This window comes from Trachurus japonicus, chromosome 13, assembly GCF_045865225.1.
Source record: "Trachurus japonicus isolate A0001 chromosome 13, Traja_1.0".
NCBI classification, from domain to species: domain Eukaryota; kingdom Metazoa; phylum Chordata; class Actinopteri; order Carangiformes; family Carangidae; genus Trachurus; species Trachurus japonicus.
Window position 1 is genome coordinate 14,904,807 of NC_140919.1, and position 17,777 is coordinate 14,922,583.

A 17,777-nucleotide genomic window follows, 5' to 3' on the forward strand; every position below is an offset into this window, starting at 1 on the left:
ACACAACAAACAACCAGCCAAGAGTGAACATGTGTTTATGAGAGAGATGTGTGTGTGTGTGTGTGTGTGTGTGTGTGTGTGTGTGTGTGTGTGTGTGTGTGTGTGTGTTTACCTGCAACGCTTTATGTGTCTTGACTCATTTCATCCTCATGTGTGACATTAGAAACAGAGTTAAAGGTCAGACTGAATTGCAAACAGAGGCAAGCAGCTTTTCCCCCCAAACGAACTCCAAACACACTGCAAAAACTCAATCTTTCCAAGAATATTTGTCTCATTTCTTGTCAAAATGTCTCATTTCTAGTCCAAACTAAACTCTTTCCACTTAAAATAAGACTCATCACCTGTTTTCGGATAATTTTCACTTGTTTCAAACTAATTTTCAATTGAAATACTAAGTAGAAAAATCTGCCAGTGAAAACAAGTTTTTTTTTGTGCTTGTAATAAGAAAGAAAAACTTGCTCCACTATCAGATTTTTCTACTTATTTCAAGTGAAAATATGCTTGAAAGATGTTAAAAACAAGCTACTTTTTAATGTGATGAGTCTTATTTTAAGTAGAATTAGATTTGTTTTGACTAGAAATTACATTTTGACTAAAAGATTTTGAGTTTTTGCAGTGCAGAAACGATCCATCATCTGTAAGTTGAACAACAACAACAACAAGAAGAACCTGCAGTCGGTGCTGCTGCCACTGAAGTCAACTAAACTTGACTCCACCAGAGAGAGAGAGAGGAAGAGAGAGAGGGAGAGAGGGATAGAGGGAGAGAGAGAGGGAGCTGGAGGTTAGGCTGCAGGGCCACCCAGCCTTGTTGACTCCGGAAAATACGGCTGCTGCTGTGACCTCTGGCAACCACACACACAACCGCCCCAAACATCAGAGAGCTGTGACCCGAACACCGCCCACACGAAAGAGAGAAAGAGAAAGAGAGAGAGATAGAGAGAGAGTGAAGTGATGGAGGGAAGTAAAGGCAAGAAGAAGGAGAGGATGAGGGAAAGAAACCGAGGGGTAGAAAGAAGTGAGGGGCAGTCAGGAGGCGAGGGGAGGGGAGGGGTGTTGTGGGGTGCAGAGTGCATTTTTATGAGCTTGTGCCTCTCCAGTTTCTGGGTCGTCTGGCTGCATGGACATAAATTTTCTCCCTCTCTTTCTCTTTTTCTCCTTTTTCTCCCCCTCTTTCCCCCTCTCTCAGTCTCTCTCCTGTTTTCCTCTGGCACACTCGCCAAGCAAATCCGCCCTTATCGACCTGCTCTTGCAGCCTGTTTGCAAACTTTGCCTCCAGTTTCGCTTGTTCTGTCCCACCTGAGCCATTCCTCTTCCTTTATATCCCCTCTGTTTCTCTCACTCCAGCTCTCCACCACACCCCCCCTCCTCCTCCCCCTCCCTCCCTCCTTCCTTCCTTTTTTTGCCCTCCTCCCCCTCCTTTCTCCATCTCTTTTTGTTTATAATAAGCCAACACTACCTTTTCTGCCTTCGGTTATTTTCTTCCTCTCTTTCTCCATCCCTCTCTCTCTCTCTCTCTCTCTCTCTCTCTCCTTCTTTCCCCTCATCTCCTCTCTCCTCCTCCTCCCCCTTATAGATGGAGATTAACTGGGGAGTGCAGCGCCATCCGTCCTCGTGACTGTTTGTTGTTAAGGAGATGGATGGAGGCTCCCTCTGCCAGCCCCACGCAGCCACAATTACACCAGCCGCCATGATGGATGGAGGGGAGGGAAAGGAGGGGAGATGGAGAGAGGGAGATACAGAGAGGGGCATCTATCACGCCCCTTAATCTACCTGTCACTGCAGAGGCTTGGGATGGAGGGGCAGGGGCGGGGGCGGGGGGTGGGGTGGGGTGGGGTTTGTCGGCGTTACCTTGACTGTTGGTCGAAGGTTTATTTTCTTTAAACTGAATTTGTTTCTGTGTTTTTTTGTTTTTTCTTCTGCAGAATCAAGCCTGTGAGGAGTGGACTCATTAAATGTCCTGATCTCTCCAATTGATTTCCCAGAGGTGATTGGATTCTGTTGAACATACATGTGCTCTCTCTCTCTCTCTGTGTGTGTGTGCATGTGTGTGTGACATGCATCAACAGGTAATAAGATGCAGTTGCTGTTGGCCTTTGCAGAAATGCACGCTTTGCATATAAGGTCAATATCTTTTTTTTTCTTTTTTTTCTTCTGTGGCCTAAACTCCATTATGGCACAAACACACAACCAAGCAGCGTATAAACATGCAAACAGCGCTCACACACAGCAGCCACGCTCTGTTGTTTATCATCATCTGTAGCTATTGGCTCTGCACTAAACCCACACACGCACGCCAGTTCATCCTGATACCTGTTGAAGGTATCAAAGCGGTGACCTATCATCGAGTAAATCTGCATATATTACCTGTAATGCAGCTTCATTTTTTCCCCCTCCTACAATGCTACAGAAATATTATGGAAAGTAATCTGAGGTCGCCTACACTCCTCCCTCCCTCCCCCCGGTCCTCATCTCCCTCCTCCATCTCCTCATCTGTCCAGAGGAGTGAGAGATGGCATGGAGGGATTAATACTCTTCCGCCCAAGCCAACCCTGGGAATGATGGATGGACAGACGCAGGAAGGGGAGCGGAGGAGGAGAGAGGGAGAGATTAAAGGAGAGAAGTCTGAGGGTTCATAAATCCAAAGTGGGAGACCTGGTCCGCATCACACACTAACAAGATCTGCAAGAAATCCATGATGAGAGAGAGAGAGGGAGGGAGAGAGAGAGAGCAACAGAGTGAAAGACAGAGAGAGAGAGAGAGAGAGAGAGAGAGATGGGAGCAGTGTAATAGCATTAGATGTAATCTAATCATGGCAATAAGATGTGAATGGATGAGGGTGAGCATGGTGATTATGCAGAAGAGGGATGGTGGTGTGTTGATGAAGCTTTGAGGCGTGAGGACAGGCCTTGTTATTGGACAACACATCAACAGGGTTATAGTCGTCGCTGGAGTAAAGAAAACTTCCTGCTGCAGAGACTTTAGAGAGAAAAAAAGACAGAAAAAGAAAAACACTCTTAAAGCAAAGCCTGTGAATATTCTCATTTGTCCAGGTCATAGTTATCACAAGGAAATTTAAATTGAATGCAACTGGACTTGGTTATTTGTCTAGGAAGACGTTTCACCGAGGACAGTCTCAGCCTCAGATGTGAACATGAACTGATGAAGCCTCTTGGATGAGAGGTGAAACGTCTTCCTATAGACAAATAACCAAGTCCAAACACAAAATCTTTTCAAGAATATTTGTCTTATTTCTTGTCAAAATGTCTAATTTCTAGTCAAAACTAATCTCTTTCCACTTAAAATAAGATGCATCACCTAAAATTAACTTGTTTTCAGATAATTTTCACTTGTTTCAAACAAATTTTCACTATAAATAAGTAGAAAAATAATGTAATAATGTAATAAGGAAGAAAAACTTTCTCCACTATCATTTTTTTCTACTTATTTCAGTTGAAAATAGGCTTGAAAGAAGTAAAAAGCGTCTCCTGGTGAGCGCAGCGAGTCCTCTCAAACACGTGAAGGAGGGACGGATCCACCAACCACTGGACCACTTCAACCGACAGGCTGCTAACACCTTCCCTCAGGTGAAGATGCTTCATTTACACTGCAAAAACTCAAAATCTTTCCAAGAATATTTGTCAAAATGTCTCATTTCTAGTCAAAACAGTCCCTTTCCACTTAAAATAAGACTCATCACCTAGAAATTAACTTGTTTTTAGATCATTTTCACTTGTTTCAAACAAATATTCACTTGAATGAGTAGAAAAATCTGCCAGTGAAAGCAGGTTTTTTGTGCTTGTAATAAGGAAGAAAAACCTGCTCCACTATCAGATTATTTTAAGTGAAAATATGCTTGAAAGAAGGAAAAAGTGTCTAAAAACAAGCTGCTTTTTATGTGATGAGTCTTATTTTAAGTGTAATGAGATTTGTTTTGACTAGAAATTACATTTTGACTAGAAATAAGACAAATATTTTTAGTAAGATATTTGAGTTTTTGCAGTGCAGCAGTTGCATTCGATTTAATCAAATTTCCTTGAGACTCTTAAGGCGTCTTTTTCTTCTTCTTGTCGGTTTTGTCGTGGTGTCGTTTTGTGGCGACACAGACAGTGGCTGCAGCACGGCTGTGAAACGCCTCCGTTTGATGTAAATGTGAGATTATAAACAAAAATGTTTCCAAATCATGCACCTGCAGTTTATTTGTGTGTGTGTGTGTGTGTGTGTGTGTGTTATGTGTGTATGATCAAGCCTAAGTGTATAAAGTGCAGTCGTACAGCTGTGATCTGCCTCGGATCAGATAGAGTGCTCCTTCACCTCCCTGTTCTCCTGCGTGACCCTACCACCACCACCACCAGTACAACCACTCCACCCCCTCTCCCCCCTCCCCCTCCCCCCAGCTAACAGTCCCCAACCTCCCCTCCATCCCACCACGCCACATTTTTCATGGCCCAGCTGTCGGAGGGCCGTGATTGGTTGGCCTGGCAGACAGATAGCCGATAGGTTCTGATTAATAGTTGAGGCCCAAGAACTTCCTCATTGATCAACAGGACAGGCTGCAGGGGGAGGAGGGAGGGGGAGGGGAGGGGGGAGGAGGAGGAGGAGAGAGAAAAAGCATGCCCTGTCGCTCTGCAAATGCTAGCTGATAACCATGATAGTGGCTTTTGGGTGTGTGTGTGTGTGTGTGTGTGTGTGTCTATTTGTGGGTTGTTTACTACAGCGCAGAGATGAGGTGTTGTTGTGTTGTTGGTGGAAACAGGATGAAATGGAGCCGCTGCTGTGAGAAAAAAGTGCTTCAGGTTCACTCACTTTCTTCCTCCTCTGTCCCACTCTCTCAAACCGTCTGATTGTATCTGTGAGTTTCCCATGAATACGAAAGCAATCACACACTCACACACACAAAAACACACACACATAAACAGCCATAAGCAAAATGTCTCAGAGGCCTGCACTGCAAAAACTCAAAATCTTACCAAGAATATTTGTCTTATTTCTTGTCAAAATGTGATTTCTAGTCAAAACAAATGTAATTCTACTTACTAAAATAAGACCCAACACATAAAAATGTAGCTTGTTTTTAAGACACTTTTTAATTCTTTCAAGCATATTTTCACTTGAAATAAGTAGAAAAATCTGATAGTGAAGCAAGTTTTTCTTTCTTATTACAAGCACACAAAAAAACTTGCTTTCACTGGCCGATTTTTCTACTTATTTCAAGTGAAAATTTGTTTGAAACAAATGAAAATTATCTGAAAACAAGTCAATTTTTAGGTGATGAGTCTTATTTTAAGTGGAAAAAGATTAGTTTTGACTAGAAATGAGACATTTTGACAAGAAATAAGACAAATATTCTTGGAAAGATTTTTGCAGTGTGTATGCATGCAGCGACATGTGTGTTTGTGTTTTTGGATGTAATCAGCGTCACAAGAGAAATCTCCTTTCTCTTTTATCTATTCAATGTGGTTTTTTAAAAGTATTCCCCTAAAATTACATTTATCATGTGTTTCCCAGGTACATTTGTGTGTGTGTTTGTGTGTGTGTGTGTGTGTGCGTGTGTTACAGTATCTAGGTATGTGGGGTGTGTGCGTGAGTTCGTGTGCGTGTGTGTGTCCCCTCCTGCTGCTCTGTCCAGCCTCCAGTTGATTGATGATCTCCCACTCCCACAGGGTCAGTGGGGTCGTGACCTCCCACTTCTGACCCCCCTACTGAGAAGGTCTCTCTCACACACACACACACACACACACACACACACACACACACACACACACACACACACACACACACACACACAGACCCAGCCCATACGGAAACAGATGGCCTCAGGACAACTGGTGCTTCCTCACCTTTCATTATTTCTCTCACTGTCACACAAACAACAACGATCAAACACATTCACTGATTTAAATTCTCACTCACAAACACATTTTAAATAAATCTGTGTTAAATATTGTTTTGTTTTCAACAACGACTGCAGATAAACATCATCAGCGTAATAAACTGACCAGAGGTGTGATTCCCTGTGTTTTACACTGAGGGTATGGGATGATAAAATGCTGTAATAGCACGGCCTAGTGGTAGGACAGGGTTATGACAACTGATGAATAATGGAAAATAAAAACAAACCACAACCATAAAATTATATTTTACTGACCACACACAAAAGCCAATGAGGAAACTCAGTGAAATAAATATTATTATAAACTTAAACACAAACCCAGAGGATAAATATCAAATCCAAGAAAAAAAGAAATCCAATACAAACTCAAATTAAAGTTAGTGAGGGAAAATGATCTTTAAAAAAAACAACTCTCAGTTAAATAAATATAACTTTAAAAGACTCATAAATAACCCCCACAAAATAAAAAACCAAACCACATTGACTCACACGTGAAGCTGTGAGATGGTTATAGATGGACAGTGAGGAGGAGGAGGAGGAGGAGGAGGACAGGAAATGGAGGATGAGGAGGATGAAGCAGAGCAGGCTGCACACCGGCTTATTAACGGCTCCTTATCACCGTGAGGGGACGGCGATAAGAGCTGATCAGGTTATAATGTGATCCGATCAGACTCTTCTTCTTTCCTCCATCCTCTCCTGGGCAGCCGTCTTCAGCCACCGGGCCACGTGCTGCTCAATCTCCTGAGAGAGGAGAGGCGAGGAGAGAAAAGGAGGGACGGAGGAGCGTTAAAGATCCTCCAAACAAACACACTGACGCTTTAATATGTCGCAACAAACACACACACACGCGAGTGTTTTCTTGATATGACAGTAACAGAGTGATTCATGATGTGAATGTTTGGTGAATTTGACACATCTCAAGCTAAAATATTTATTTTTCTTATTTAGTTTTAATATTACATTAATCTATATATAATATTCTATATAGTATTATAATATAGATCCACCTTCATTCAAGTGTTTACAACCCTTACTTGTAGATGCACATTGAAATTGCTGTTCCTCTTCTCCACATGCTCCCAAGGTAAGAAATGGACGAAGAAATAAATGTGTTAAGTGCTAAATGTTGACATGAGTGGAACTGTTGCCATAATATGTTTTTACATTATTTATCTTTATGAGACCAATTCAATTATTTGTGATTTATTTGAGTTGCATTTATCACTTGTGTATTGTTTCATTTAAAATAATAAATAGTGCTTTTATTTTTGAAAGAAGAGGAAATCCTATTGGACTGCTGTCTCATGAACAAGACAACAACTGGCTTTTAGCACCTTACAGTATGTTATATCATTTTTGTTTTGTTTTGCTTTATTTCAATTTGTTAAATGTAATTCTGTGCTTATATAGAGCTGTTTCGTTTGTTTGTGCTTAGGTTATAGAGTGTACAGTATATGAATGCACCACTTGTGCTTGGAAGGCAATGTGTCTGGCAGCTTTTACAGTTATCACAGCACTCATCACTTCATCTCCTCCCACGAGGTAAACAGCACAATGATGTGTTCACGTGTCGGCATTTATCACCATGTTGGATGATGTTGTGTTGCAGCACAAGTTAAGGTCATTACCGGAGCCGTCACCTGCACGGTGTCAATTCATATCACTGAGAAACTTCTTCTTAACTATTATTGAAACTTTTGGTGTAAAGTTAAAGGGATAGTTCAACATTTTGGCAAATTGACCCATTGCCATAATTCCTATAGTTTTAGGAGTAGGTTCGTTACCTTTATTGTCAGTGCAAGCTATTTTTAGCGAGCTGCTCAGAGCTACGCTACGGAGGTTAATGAGATTTCTTGGTTTTCCTCATCAAACTCATCAAATACACAATCCAACAACTCCAAAACGCTCTGGTGGATAAGAAAACAAGAAATCCCACGAGCCCCCGTAGCGTAGCTCTGAGCAGCTCGCCGCTCGGCTCTGCCGTTCTAAAAATAGCTTGCACCAACAACTAAAGATAACGAACCTTCTCCTAAAACTATAGTGATTATGGCAATGGGCCAATTTGCCAAAATGTTGAATTATCCCTTTAAGTTGTGGATTTTATAGATGACATTGTGAGGAAGGAACATAGTAGTTCACACGGGTACGAAAGGAGAGTGTGTGGCAACAACACTGATTGATATCTGGGTGTTTTTATCTTGTTTCCGCAGATAGATCAGGAAGGAACATGATGTGACATTAAAATACACACTACTTCCTTTAAATACCAGCGTGTACATACTAATACACACCTTTCTGGCTTTCTTCAGTGAGTATCGGTCTGCGGCTCTTCTGCTCATCATATCAGCACAGTGAGCGGTGTCCTCGATGAAGACGGTCTGAGCCTCCTCCTCCTCTTCCTCAGCCCTGTCCCGGACCACGGACAGCGTCTGCCACGGGTCGATCCCACCTGTGGAAACGATGATATAGATCAGTGGTTGATGGGACCACTAGCAAATCAGAGGGGAGATAAGGAAACATACATAAAAAATAGACTAAAATCATTATCAATTCATGTCCATGCTGATAAAATAGCAGCCAAAACATCTTCATCAGGCCATAAACTCCTCCAACCACATGGTTTGCTTCTGAAATAACTTAATAAATACGTTTTTGACAAGGAAAAGACCCAAATATTGCAAATGTGATTATTATTGTATAGATAAATATAAGAAAATATAGTTAGAAGATCTGTACATTTGCTCCCCGACCAGAAGCTGATGCAACTCAGGGTCTTTGGGATGGAAATGTCTGGAAACCCCCTGTAGATAATGATTCATCTGAGTCTTTAAGGTTCAGTCATTTAAGTCTAACCGTTGACGTAGAGGACCCTGCGTGTTTGAGGTCTGTCCGCTCCGTAGTAAGCGTTGGTGAAGGCGATGCGTGCTGGCAGGGAATGCTGGGAAATGCCAAACAGGAGGGGGCAGAGCTGAGTATCAACACGCAGCGTCTGCATCCCGGAGAACGGACAAGTGGAATCCTCACAGGTCTGGTCTATACACACACACACACGAAAATGGGGGTTTAATATATAGACAATGATGTTTGATGTCTTTGCTGCTTCTGCACTTTGCACTTTTCACATTGCACTTTATTATTACATTACATGTCTGTCTGCATATCTGTGCTTATTTTTAATATCGTTGATGTCTGTGTTCATTTTTATGTTATATGTGTGTGGTAAATGTATGTTGAATGTTAATTGCACATTTGGAGTTTGGGGAAACGTAATTTCGATCCCCTGTGTCATTGACAGTTACACAGTGTGACTGACAATAAAGTTTACTACTACTACTTGATGTTGACCATGTGTGTGTGTGTGTGTGTGTGTGTGTGTGTGTGTGTGTGTGTTATACAGAAGCCAAACTCAGTGCAGGTCTGGTAGGTCCACTGTCTCTCTGTTCTCCGCCGGCCTGAGTTGACGGACGTGTCCATCAGATCCTTCACCACCTTCTCATGGGAGACGTCCAGACACGGTTTTTCACTGGTGGAGTGGTAAATCTGCACATACACACACAGAGAAAAGCACCCATACAAACAGACAAGTCGCCGCTCTCTGGTCAGAAATATGGTGCAGCAGTGACACCTGGTGGTAAAAGCTGCACGTGACCAGTGAACAGGGGTCGTCTCTGTACCTGTGCTAGTTTAACCAGCAGGTTGTAAGGCCCCATCTCCCCCTCAGGTGTCTCACTCTTATTGGTCATGAGGCCGCAGAGCTCATTAATAGACATGAGGAACCCCTCTTCGTTGTACTGCACGCTTCCCATGAAGATGTCGGCCAGGTTCTGCATCAGCTCAATCTGAAGTGGAGATTTTATTTAGTCGACAAATTGGAAAATTAAAGAAAAAAAGAAAAAGAAAAAGACAGAGAATGAAAACAAAAATGCCCAAACAACAGAGCACAGGTGGATTTTTCATCATTAGCTATCACCTGATCATTAGGATCCTTTGGGATCTGGCAGCAGCCAAAGTCCGCAGCCACCTGGCTAAGATTGCCGCCCATCAAGGCTTCCTCCACGGCAGCGAAGGCCTGACGCACCACAGCCAGACACTGCAGGAGGGTGAGGATGAGAGTGAATTCAGCACTCGAGTAGCCTATTTAACGTCTGTCATATGATGCACGCAGACAGACGGCTGGCTTCACCTTCTCTGAGCCACCAACTGCTTTGTTTGCAAGACTCATGCCGACGACCTGAAACAGAGAAAGCAGCAGATGTGAGAGTGAGAACGTTGTAATTTAAAAGGAGGCTTGTTTTTTTTTTTGTTTTTTTTTTTTAACCGGCCCTAATTAGTGATAACAATCGTTTCTGTTTATGCAGCATGCAGGTCTGGAGGTGCAGCTAGTGAGGACACCGAGGCCCTGCTCATATTTCTGGGAAATCTGGAGGAGGCCGATGACCTGAGAAGAGGTTCACACAGTCTGTGCATGCAAAAACACACTCATTACAATCATGGCACTAGCCAGCTATGAGGTCTTGAGGTATGAGGTAAATTTCAGTGAGAAAAAAATTGAAGAAGCTACAGCCTAAATAGCATGATAACCATATCTGAAACGACACACGGGAAGTTGATGTATCGGCAGAACGCAGAAAACTTGAATTGAGATGACAGGCGCCTTGGTTAAAACGTGTGTATGTGTGTGTGTGCATGGGGGCGCCGGTGTTGTGTCAGACCGGTTCTGCTCCATTTAAAAGGCGAAGGAAGCCTGTATGTGGATTATAGAAGAGAAGTATACATTTCAGGACCACTGACTCGTGTCATGTGCTCTGATTTTCAACCCCCTATAGGCTCAATACAATGCTGTCAAGTATTTGCCCCCTCCCTGATTTCCTACTTCTTGCATATTAGTCACTGTTGTTTAAGATCAACAAATAACTTTTATTAGACAAAGATGACCCAAGTAAATATAGAATGCAGTTTTTAAATGATGATTTCATTTACCAAAGGGGGGTGGAGGGCGTTGTTGAGATCCTTTATCCACTAATGGAGAAAGCTTAGAACAGTGGTGAAAACCTTCCCTAGATGGCTGCCCTGCCAAAATACTATATATAAAAATAATAATAAAATGAAAATTTAAGTGCATCTGCAAGAAAGTAAAAGAAGTGAAAAAGTATTTGCCCCTTGTGGATTTCTTATAAGAAATCCGCAAGGGGCAAATACTTTTTCACTGCACTTTATTTAATGGAGGGAGAACAATACCTGATCTCAGCTGTAGGTAAAAAAAAAGGCTGAAAACCACAGGACATTTCTTGCTAGTCAGCATAAAGCTCAATCAGCCTCCTTTCATATCAAATGGGTCTATAATAATAATAATAAGTCTATTTTATATAATTGTTGTGGGTCATTTTGATGTAATGATGTACAGGTACTTGTTAACTACTAGCTAGAGTGGTCTAAAGTGAAGCATAGTCTTTTGTCAATAATGTGAACATTTTCCACATGTTCACATACATAATAGGATTTTGAATTCTCAACCACATCTATACATAGAGATGATTGAGACCATAACGTTGTGGAAAGAAAAGTCTTAACAGGTATTATTTAAATGCTGTGATTGTGTGAGTTTACATTGTTGTAGTCAGAGAAGTCCAGCTTCGCCTTCACAGGAGCAGAGGAGGCCACAGCTCCGAACACGAGATGAGGAAACTGCAGCACGACAAGAAAGATTAGGAGAGAAGACACAAGAGGAGACACAAGCTTAAAAAACAAAATTAATATATAGGTCATTGCATTCATGCATTCATATAATGCCTCTTGTGTTGTGTATTTTCTGGCCCCTGCAGCATCTAGCAGAAAAGATGATGCATCCAGTGTCTCTCTCACCAACTGGTAATTCTCTGAATCTAAACCAACAACAATGACTAATAAGTATCTGTCTCTGTATCCAGAACCCATTATAGCTTAATCCTCTGTGCCACCGAGTTACATTGTTGTACAAAATGTGTGCAAAGTCAGTGAATCACAATCTCAGTTCCATAAACATCACGATTCTTCTTAAAATACTCTGATAGAGGAGCCGGATCTGAGTGCCTGATTGGTTATTAATAGATATTTACTCATGTTTAACACTCATTATCTTGACGATATCAACCTAGAGAATAACTGCAGCTTTACTCGTCAATTCTGAACAAACAAGTGTTGATTATTGATGATCAGAGGCCTGGGAGCTTGACACTGAATAAATTGCATCTCTACGGCATAAGTCAAAGTCTGACTTTGAGTCTTAATGTGTTAGAAACTTCTACTTTTTTCTTTTTTCTTAGATCTTAGTCTAAGTGATAGATTTGATAGGTGGGTATGAAGTTGGTAAATGAGCGTGAGTTCATTCTTTCTTATCTCCTTTAGGGTTTGACAAAAAAAAAACAAACAGCAGCTTTAAGGACTGAAAAGGAAATGTTTTCTTCAAACTATTCTACAGAAACGATAAACTGATTCTCGTCATTGATAAAAGATATAGCTACTTACATTTTACTTTGCTCTACAAATTTTTCAGAAATACTTTTCAATACTGAGGAATTGTTACTCAATTATTTAAGTTAAAGGAACAATAAAAATATTTTTAGGCCCTAATGCAGTGATTTCCAACATTGGGGTCGGGACCCCACATGGGGTCGCCTGGAATTCAAATGGGGTCGGCTGAAATGTCTAGTAATTGATAAAAAAAAAATTTAAAAAATTACTGATAATTTTTTTAACTAATTATTATTCTTTTTAAAATTATGATTAAAAACACCACACACAATCTTAAACAACTGTGTCTATACTTTCACTTTCTTGAATATAAATTGAGTTCAAATAAAATGCAGCATATAAAAATATCTGAGCTGGCGCATCTTGATTGTCAGCCATACGATCACGTGATCGCAGGGTCGCCAGAAATTTGTGATGTCAAAATGAGGTCACGAGCCAAAAAAAGTTGGGAACCACTGCCCTAATGTGGTTTTATATCTACATCCAGTCCGTCACCTTCCCTCTGAACCAGGCCGACAGAGCTCCAGAGTAGGAGCCACCGAAGCTGATCCAGGTGTTTCTGTGGCTCAGGTTGAAGCTCTGGCTGATGTACTGGTGAAACACGGCCAAGTCGGCGAGCCTGGACCAAGAGAGAGAGAGAGACAGAAATATACAAGTTCAGCATCTATCAGCGTACAGAAGAATAGAGGCAGGTGTCTATGGATACATAGAGACAGAAGAGAGACAGGTGCACGTGTTTAATAAAGGTTGATATGTGTCCTCGTTTTCCCTTGAATGTCCTTATTTCGGATTGATTTTCCTGGAAAATGTACTTTGGTTGTTCCGGTTTTTACTTGATCTATTTCTAAAAGTAGCTCATACTGCGTGTCCGTTGTTATCAGATGTTCTATGCCAAGGTGAGAGGGATATACTCGAATCTGATTGGATAGGAGGTGTCCATAATGTAGCTCCAATATGTTGGAAAACGCTTGCTGCAGGTGTTTGATTATTGTTCTCCCTTTTATCATTTCGACCTATAACATCATGTGGACTTGTGGTGAAGCAAACACTCACACAAAACACACACTCTCTCCACACGTGTATAGGCTACACACACACACACACACACAGCCACACACCCATACAAAGGAAGAGAAAGAGAGGGAAAACAGGACAAACATAAATTTATGACCTGAAAAGAGACATACGCACATACATATGCAATGAGGGAGTGTGGAGAAAAACAGGGCGCAACGCTGATATTAAGAATGAACACACACACACACACACACACACAAATAAAATGGTAGAGAGCCAACACTAACGCCTGCTGGCTGCTCAGGTCTGCCAGGTTCTCCGTTTTGAGGCCGTCAGGGTTGATGCTGTCGCCATAGAAACGATGCTCCACAGCCAATAGCAGGGCACCGTGCTCCTCAGCCATGTCGACATGGTGACCTGGGAGAAAGAATATGGTCAAAGTAGATAAGGTTCAGGGTGTGTAGCCAGGTTTGTTAAATGCAGGTAGAGTATAGACACTTGAGAGTAAGAAAGTAAAATACAGCAGATATAGTGTATTAATTATCAACAAACATAATTATTTTTAATAGTTAATTAAATGTCCACGAATAGATTAAAAAAAAAAGTCCATCACAGTTTCCTTAAGTCAAATGTAGTGTTTTCAGATATCAAAAATGTTCTGTTTACAAAAAAATGTAAAAGGAAAAAGCACAACTTCTGAAATTTGACACAAAAATCGTGCAATTATTTCATTTATTCCCTTCAAATAATAAAAAGTGCTACTTTTTTTTCAGTTTTTGCCATTGCATAGGGTTAACAGAAATTGGCTTAGCAGTCAGCAAGACTGAAAATCCTAATTTCTTTACTCAACAAGAGTTGTCTCCACGGATTGAAAGAATTGTCAACATTAAACCCTTGTTTTATTTCTGTTTCTATCGTTTTTTGCTTTGTAGCCGACTGAAATTATTATACTAACGAGCTAGCTAATATCAAGTCACTGTAGCGCCCAGCTCTGCCCTGGAAAATTAGCGTTAACGCTAAATTTGGCTGTGAAGCAACAGCAAAACAATAATATACATCACATAACCCTACAGCATAAATATCTGTATTGAACTAATTTGTTTTATTTTTCAACATATTGTTACTTCTCCATCCCTGTCTGTAAGTATTTCACTGATACTACTATGAACTTAGTAATTAGGCTAATTGGCAAACCGTCATCTTAAATATTACCAAATACTGAAATTCAAATATTTGAAAATAGAAACACAATAATAACTTTTTTTAAAAAATGGGCACAGAAGGAATAATAAAACCAGGATGATAAATATGCAGTGTCACCTTTACTTGCCTCGCTAACGCACAATTTGACGCTTCACTTATTGAGTTTTTACTTTCATTTCCAAACTTTTCACACTGTGTTGGCTCTTTAAGAAGCTGATTCAGGCATTTTCTGCTCTGTATCTGCTGTTGTTATCAGACAGGTGCTTCATCCTACTGTAGCTGGGCTACCTGCCAGGACGTCAAACTCAAAGATGGGCCCTTCTCCTCCGATGAAGAGGAACACTGGACCATCAGGACGCTGCCAGTAGGCCTCGTTCACAAAGAACCTCTGGAAGAACAACAGATCAGAAAGAACAAGAAAAACCCAAAAGAGAAAGAGAGAGAAAAAGGTTTTATGTAGTTTTCACTCAAACCAGCGGCAGTGCACATTCACGGCCTCACTGTGAGTAATCCTTTACTTTACGCTGCAGTGGACAAATTTGCACATTGGCAGCCTCAAATGGCAGCGAGGGCTAAATGAAGCCGAACATTTCAATTCACGTTGTCAGGAAACATCGTCTTGTCAGTGCCTGGTGGAGCTGGAGGGGGGTAAAAAGGTTCAACCGGTCTAGATTTCTCTGTGCGGTGCTGCGTCAGAGCTACTGTTGGATTCAGCTCTCAAACATGAAGCAGCGCAGTCCAGAAGAAAGCAGACTTGCAGCATCAGAAAGATCCTCTGACATACCGTGCAATGCTGAAGTTTTTGATGCTTTAAATAAGATATTTCATTCATTTACGCTTTGAGATCAAGGCTTTTGCTCAAATCTAAGTTTAAGTCTCGTAATTTTGCTTTTTATGGCTCAAATGTCGTAAGATCATCCATGGATATAGGGTCAAAAGTGAAATGTACACTGCAAAAAATCAAATATCTTACCAAGAATATTTGTCAAAATTTCATTTCTAGTCAAAACAAATCTCATTACACTTAAAATAAGACTCATCACATTTAAAGTAACATTGCGGAGTTTTTCGGCCTTAAAATAATGTTTCCAGACTCATTGCAGTGATAGAAAAATGGTTAATAGGATGAATGGTGCTGCCGCTGCAGCCTGAGCGGGGTCACGTCGGCTGAAACTGCACTATGTAACTTCCCTGCACGGGTACGAAACACCGCCCCCCTCCTCCCCCCTCCCCTCTGCGTCGGAGAGAGACGTGGTGGGTAAAAGCGAAACTTACGGTTCTCCTCCGGTCGTCGCCGCCGCCGCCGCCCCCGCCGCCCCCCCGCCACCCCCCCCCCGACCACCCGCCACACAGTCTCCTTGCAAATGTGGGAAATACTGTTGTTTATTAATGGGAATAGACGCTGGATGCGCTGGCTGATAAGTTTCGTTTTCGTTGTTCCCCCCAGACGATAGCGCTTCTCAACCAGATGGTGGGAGCACTGAGCTGAAACTCCGCAATGTTGCTTTAAAAAGCAGCTTGTTTTTAGACACTTTTTCCTTCTTTCAAGCATATTTTCACTTAAAATAATCTGATAGTGGGGCAAGTTTTTCTTCCTTATTACAAGCACAAAAAACTTGCTTTCACTGGCAGATTTTTCTACTCATTCTACTCATTTCAAGTGAATATTTGTTTGAATCAAGTGAAAATGATCTAATAACAAGTTAATTTCTAAGTGATGAGTCTTATTTTAAGTGGAAAGGGACTGTTTTAACTAGAAATTAGACGTTTTGACAAGAAAGAAAGAAAATATTCTTGGAAAGATTTTGAGTTTTTGCAGTGTAAATGAAGCATCTTCACCTGAGGGAAGGTGTTAGCAGCCTGTCGGTTGAAGTGGTCCAGCGGTTGGTGGATCCGTCCCTCCTTCACGTGTTTGAGAGGACTCGCTGCGCTCACCAGAAGATGCTGCTTGGCTTTCTGCAGCTGCAGCTCGCGCACACGCTCCTTGATCTTGTTAAAAAGTCGTCCTGATGTTCAAAAAGGAACAAAGAGACAAGAGAAATGATTTAATTTAATTTAATACAGTACTGAATGGTCTGGCTCTTTCTCCTGACCTTCAACTCTGAGAGGCCTCCTATTCAGTTTGAGCCACCTTATAAAGTTATAAAAGCGACTAAACCAAAACCTGCTCACATCTCTCTGGATTGTCTGACAGAAAGACTTTGAACTCCATGTACAAAAATCTATGAGCTATTTTGAGAACAGTCTACATCCAACAATAGTTTCCCTGGAGACTCAACATCAGCAGCACCAGGATGTTTTGTTTTTGCTTTTGTCTCATCTTTGTGACAACCGCAAACACAGCTAACAATGCTTGCATGTATAATAGAGCCCCACCACCACCGCACAACACAACACAAATGTCTGTTATTTGTCTGTTAAAAGTATCATTTGCAGGTGCTGTTATAAATCAGTGAATTGCTTCTCTTATATCCTCACAGATTCTCTAAAAGTGATGAATCTTAGGACAATGAGTGGAAATCAACATCCATCTACTCACCAGTGTCGACATAGTTGAAGATGAGTAGGAGGCCGAGGACTTGGACTGATGTGGGCAGCATCTTTACCACCAGATCGGGACACTTTAAGGTAAATTGAATGTATATCTAATCCAATCAGCAGGACTGAGTGTGATCTCTCCCACTCATCAGTAGGTAGCAGCTCCCTATATATAGTCCCTGGAAGAGGCTGTGGTGATGAGGCGATGCCTGACAAATGACCTGTGATATGACCTGTGCATTATTGTGATCTATACCCGATATATCAAGACAACAGACTGAGACTGTGTGTGTCTGTGTGTGTCTGTGTGTGTGTGAATGAGTGTCTGCCATATATAAACTGCTCAGCAAAACAGAGCGTCAGCTTGGTGATGTAATGCGATCTCTCTGCCTTGTAATGGCTTTTTCGCAATGGTTGAGTTACAGGAGCAGTTTTCAGACTTTTTCCCCCTCAAAGTCTTTAAAGGGATAGTTCAACATTTTGGCAAATTGGCCCATTGCCATAATCCCTATAGTCATAGCAGTAGATTTGTTACCTTTAATTGTCAGTGTAAGCTATTTTTAGAACGGCGGAGCAGAGCCGCGAGCTGCTCAGAGCTACGCTACGGAGGCTAATGGGA

General features: G+C 41.5%; 1 protein-coding gene across 1 annotated transcript; it reads right to left on the bottom strand.

Annotated features, from left to right (window-relative positions):
- Positions 1-6,440: 6,440 nt before the first annotated feature.
- prss16 (serine protease 16) lies at positions 6,441-17,220 on the bottom strand. The gene is made up of 13 exons (XM_085794409.1): positions 17,160-17,220; positions 16,460-16,626; positions 14,909-15,008; positions 13,705-13,834; positions 12,896-13,019; positions 11,498-11,575; positions 10,074-10,121; positions 9,861-9,980; positions 9,565-9,729; positions 9,286-9,430; positions 8,744-8,923; positions 8,182-8,339; positions 6,441-6,631 (listed from the first exon to the last, which is right to left on the bottom strand). Exons 1-13 carry the CDS (start codon positions 17,218-17,220, stop codon positions 6,557-6,559), a joined length of 1,551 nt encoding a protein of 516 aa, XP_085650535.1. The 3' UTR covers positions 6,441-6,556.
- Positions 17,221-17,777: the final 557 nt, after the last annotated feature.

Excerpts from the sequence above, each read along its gene's own strand:
- prss16 (XM_085794409.1), bottom strand. The coding sequence starts at position 17,220 with ATGCTGCCCACATCAGTCCAAGTCCTCGGCCTCCTACTCATCTTCAAC. Across the intron at positions 15,009-16,459 it reads CTGCTAACACCTTCCCTCAG|AGGTTCTTTGTGAACGAGGC; the intron begins GTGAAGATGCTT and ends TTGTTCTTCCAG. Across the intron at positions 13,835-14,908 it reads TGAGTTTGACGTCCTGGCAG|GTCACCATGTCGACATGGCT; the intron begins GTAGCCCAGCTA and ends TCTTTCTCCCAG.